The sequence below is a fragment of the Engraulis encrasicolus genome, chromosome 12 (genome assembly GCF_034702125.1).
Source record: "Engraulis encrasicolus isolate BLACKSEA-1 chromosome 12, IST_EnEncr_1.0, whole genome shotgun sequence".
In the NCBI taxonomy this organism is placed as follows: domain Eukaryota; kingdom Metazoa; phylum Chordata; class Actinopteri; order Clupeiformes; family Engraulidae; genus Engraulis; species Engraulis encrasicolus.
The window spans coordinates 9,772,535-9,775,985 of NC_085868.1; the positions used below are offsets into that span (position 1 = coordinate 9,772,535).

At 46.9% G+C, this 3,451-nt stretch overlaps 1 protein-coding gene across 1 annotated transcript; it reads left to right on the forward strand.

The window, feature by feature from the left end:
- The first annotated feature begins 1,039 nt into the window (after positions 1 to 1,039).
- On the forward strand, positions 1,040 to 2,806 carry LOC134460297 (E3 SUMO-protein ligase ZBED1-like). Its single transcript, XM_063212741.1, has 4 exons — positions 1,040 to 1,302; positions 1,582 to 1,699; positions 1,804 to 2,242; positions 2,518 to 2,806. The coding sequence occupies exons 1-4, from the start codon at positions 1,040 to 1,042 to the stop codon at positions 2,793 to 2,795; spliced, it is 1,098 nt and encodes a 365-aa protein (XP_063068811.1). The 3' UTR covers positions 2,796 to 2,806.
- Positions 2,807 to 3,451: the final 645 nt, after the last annotated feature.

A 3,451-nucleotide genomic window follows, 5' to 3' on the forward strand; every position in this document is an offset into this window, starting at 1 on the left:
GACTTCGATATTCGAAATTCGAATATAAGTCAAATGTTAAGAAAATTCGAGACATTCGAATGAATATTAATTGGCCATAAATATTCGAATCTGACATGGGTATTGATTTTTGGGGCATTTCATTGGTATTGATTTAAATTATTTCGTTGTAAACATCGCAATTCACAGTCTCAATTTATTTTTTCCATGACTGGTTAATCGCTGGTCTACAGCTGTGTTGAGGAGAGTCGCGTGCGTGGCTCATCTCTGTGTTCCGTAGCAGGAGACTTGCGGCAGGCAGTCCGCATAATAGACCTAAGCAGATGAGTGCTGCAGAGTTCCATTAAAGTGAATTGTTATAGTTAATAAACAAAGCATCATCACATTACTTTCAGGAGTTGTTGACGAGTTTCTGGATTTATGTGATTCACTTAGCAGTTATTAATATTCGACTTTTGTATCATAATTTTATCTTAATGAATATGGTTGCAACATTTTCATTCAGATCGCAGCATCTTTTTATGGCATGAGAATCGCAAATGTCATTATCATTTGGGCCATCTCGGCACTTGTAGACATTTACGCGACCCAGGTTCGAACCGTTAGAACAACACTCTTTTCCCGCGAAAGTAGGCTACAACAATGGCTGCGCAATTACTACTTACGACACCAAAGAACCTAAAGAGCGACGTATGGCGCTATTTTGGATTTGAAAAGAAGGAGGATGGCGAAATAGTGAAAAATAAAGTGGTGTGTAAAATCTGCAATAAGCAAATGTCCTATTGTTCTACCACCACAAACATGAGGGCCCACCTGACGACTTTTCACCCGGGCAAGCTGCAAGAGGAGGGGGGGGGAGCCGGCGACACCGCGGCAGGTGAGGATCGATTCCATGCTACTGCCTCGGGGCCTCCCATATGCGCGCCAGACCAAAATTACCACCAAGCTGGCGAAATTCATCTGTCAAGACATGAGGCCCGTGAACTTACTGTATGGGACAGGGTTCCAGGCATTGATGAGGGAGCTCGAGCCGAGATACCAAATCCCCTGCCCCAGGACCATGGCTGGGGAAATAGCCAAGCTCTACGACTCCACCAAGGCTGAACTAATGGAGATACTGCATGGCCAGAAGATCGCCCTGACAACGGACGGCTGGAGTTCGTTGGCCACGGAGGCCTATGTGACCGTCACGGCACATTTCATCACCACTGACTGGGAACTTCGGAGTGTTGTGCTCGACACTGCCGAGCTGCAAGCATCTCACACAGCAGCAAACGTAGCGGCCTGTATTGGAACCATCATACAGAACTTCGATATAAGAGAGTCAGTCCTAGCAGTGACAACAGACAACGCACAAAATTATATAAATGCTGTGCGACTGCTTCAACTACCCAACATCACTTGCATGGCCCACACCCTCAATCTGGCTGCGCGAAAGGGGCTTGGCCAGCGATCAGTTGCGACCGCTGTTAGTCGCCTTAAGGCAGCGGCGCAACATTTTAAAACATCAACCACAGACAGTTACATTCTGGAGTCAAAACAAAAACTTCTCGGCTTGAAAACGGTCCAGCTCGTGAACGACTGCCCCACCCGGTGGAACAGTACGTATGATATGATCTGCCGAGCTGCTGACCAGCAAGCTGCGGTGGCAGCCGTCATCATCGAAAGAAAGCTCAGCAAGCTGGAACTCAGCAGCGTTGAGTGGACCTTAATGGAGAAGGTCAGTATTGGCTATACTTGTTTGGTGTTAAGGGAGGCTTTAAATCAATAACATTATGCCAGCAATAACAGTATGCCAGTATTGATTGTGTGATTGTTCCACAGGTGAAAGACGTGCTGCGGCCATTTAAAGTGGCTACCGAGGCATTGTCTACGGACAACTTCCCCACAGCATCCGCCGTCCTCCCTCTCCAATATATACTCCTGACGCAGCTGCAGCCCTCCGCCGATGACCCGGCAGCTGTGAGAGACATGAAAACCCTGATGTCTAGCGACTTGCAGCAGCGGTACGACACGGATGAAGACGCGTTCCTAATCCTCAACACAGCCAGCTTCCTCGACCCCCGGTTCCACCGGCTAGTACACCTCGATCCGGAGTCGCGAGATGCAGTGCACCAAAAGGTCCGGAGGGAGCTGTCCGAGGTAGAGGAGGACACAGAGGGGGAGCGAGAGGAGCGAGAACAGCCACAACAGCGCCAGGCAAATGCGCTCAGCGCGATGGGGGACCTCTTTGGCGATGTCTTCCGTCAACAGTCGGCTGGAGGTAATCACCATACATTGTAAATCAAACATTAATATAATGCATCACTCATAACCCCTGTGTAACACTATTGTGCATTTACAAGTAGGCCTATAGCCTATTAAAAATCAAATAGATTTTATTGTCAGCAGCCGCGCATATGAGAACAGAGAACTGAACATTATGGGCGCGCGCACACACTCGAGAAAGCGCACAAATATCCTTTCTAAACGGGTATAGTTGTTGTATAGCCTACGTAAACTGTAGTCCCCTAATGCTTCATTATTATTTTTTTACAGTAAGACTAAACGAAGACTTGGTCGAAGCGGAGATGGTGGCCTACAGAAGTGAGCCTCCACCCCCGTCTGACAGCAACCCGCTGTCTTGGTGGAAAGACAGGGGCCAGAAATACCCAAAGCTTGGGCTTTTGGCGCGTGGCTACCTGGCAATATGCGGGACATCCGTGAGGGCTGAACGCGTGTTTTCCACCGCAGGGAATATTGTCTCCAAGAAAAGGTCTTCCTTAGAGCCCGAACATGTGAACCAGCTCGTCTTCTTGGCCAACAATCTACGATAGACCACCAACGGGGTTCGATTGGTGTGTGTGTGTGTGTGTGTGTGTGTGTGTGTGTGTGTGTGTGTGTGTGTGTGTGTGTGTGTTTGCGTGTGGTGAAGAGATTCTTGTTCCGATGTTATGTTAATTGTGTGTGTGTGTGTGTGGTGAAGAGATTCTTTTTCCGATGTTATGTTAATGCAATGTCGAAATGACACGATAAATGTTGGTCACGCTACATGATATGCTGCTGTTATAAAATCACATTAATAAAACGACAAAATTTGCACTGCAATGCTGTTTTTGTCTGCATACACATTTGGTTGACTCCGTGATTTGTTTGCGGCATAACAGCACGCCTAGTTTCGTGCCCGTGGCGAACCACACTGTCTTGTGTCTGATATAGCCATATTAGACTTATTTGGTAAACACAGTGGAATTCCAACCCCGTAAACAAGTGTTCATAAGTGTCATAGCACAAAAACATGCAAGTGTTGGAATACAGAGTAATGTAATGTTGACTTTATTAAGATACAAAGGTAGCCTACTCCACAGAGAAACAGCTATCTCTCTCTGGACAACCCTGAGATATGTGGCTAACGATGTGGCTAACAACAAGGATACGACTTGCACACGAGTAATTGGCTGATAACCACTTAATTTGCGTCTTCATTCTTCAC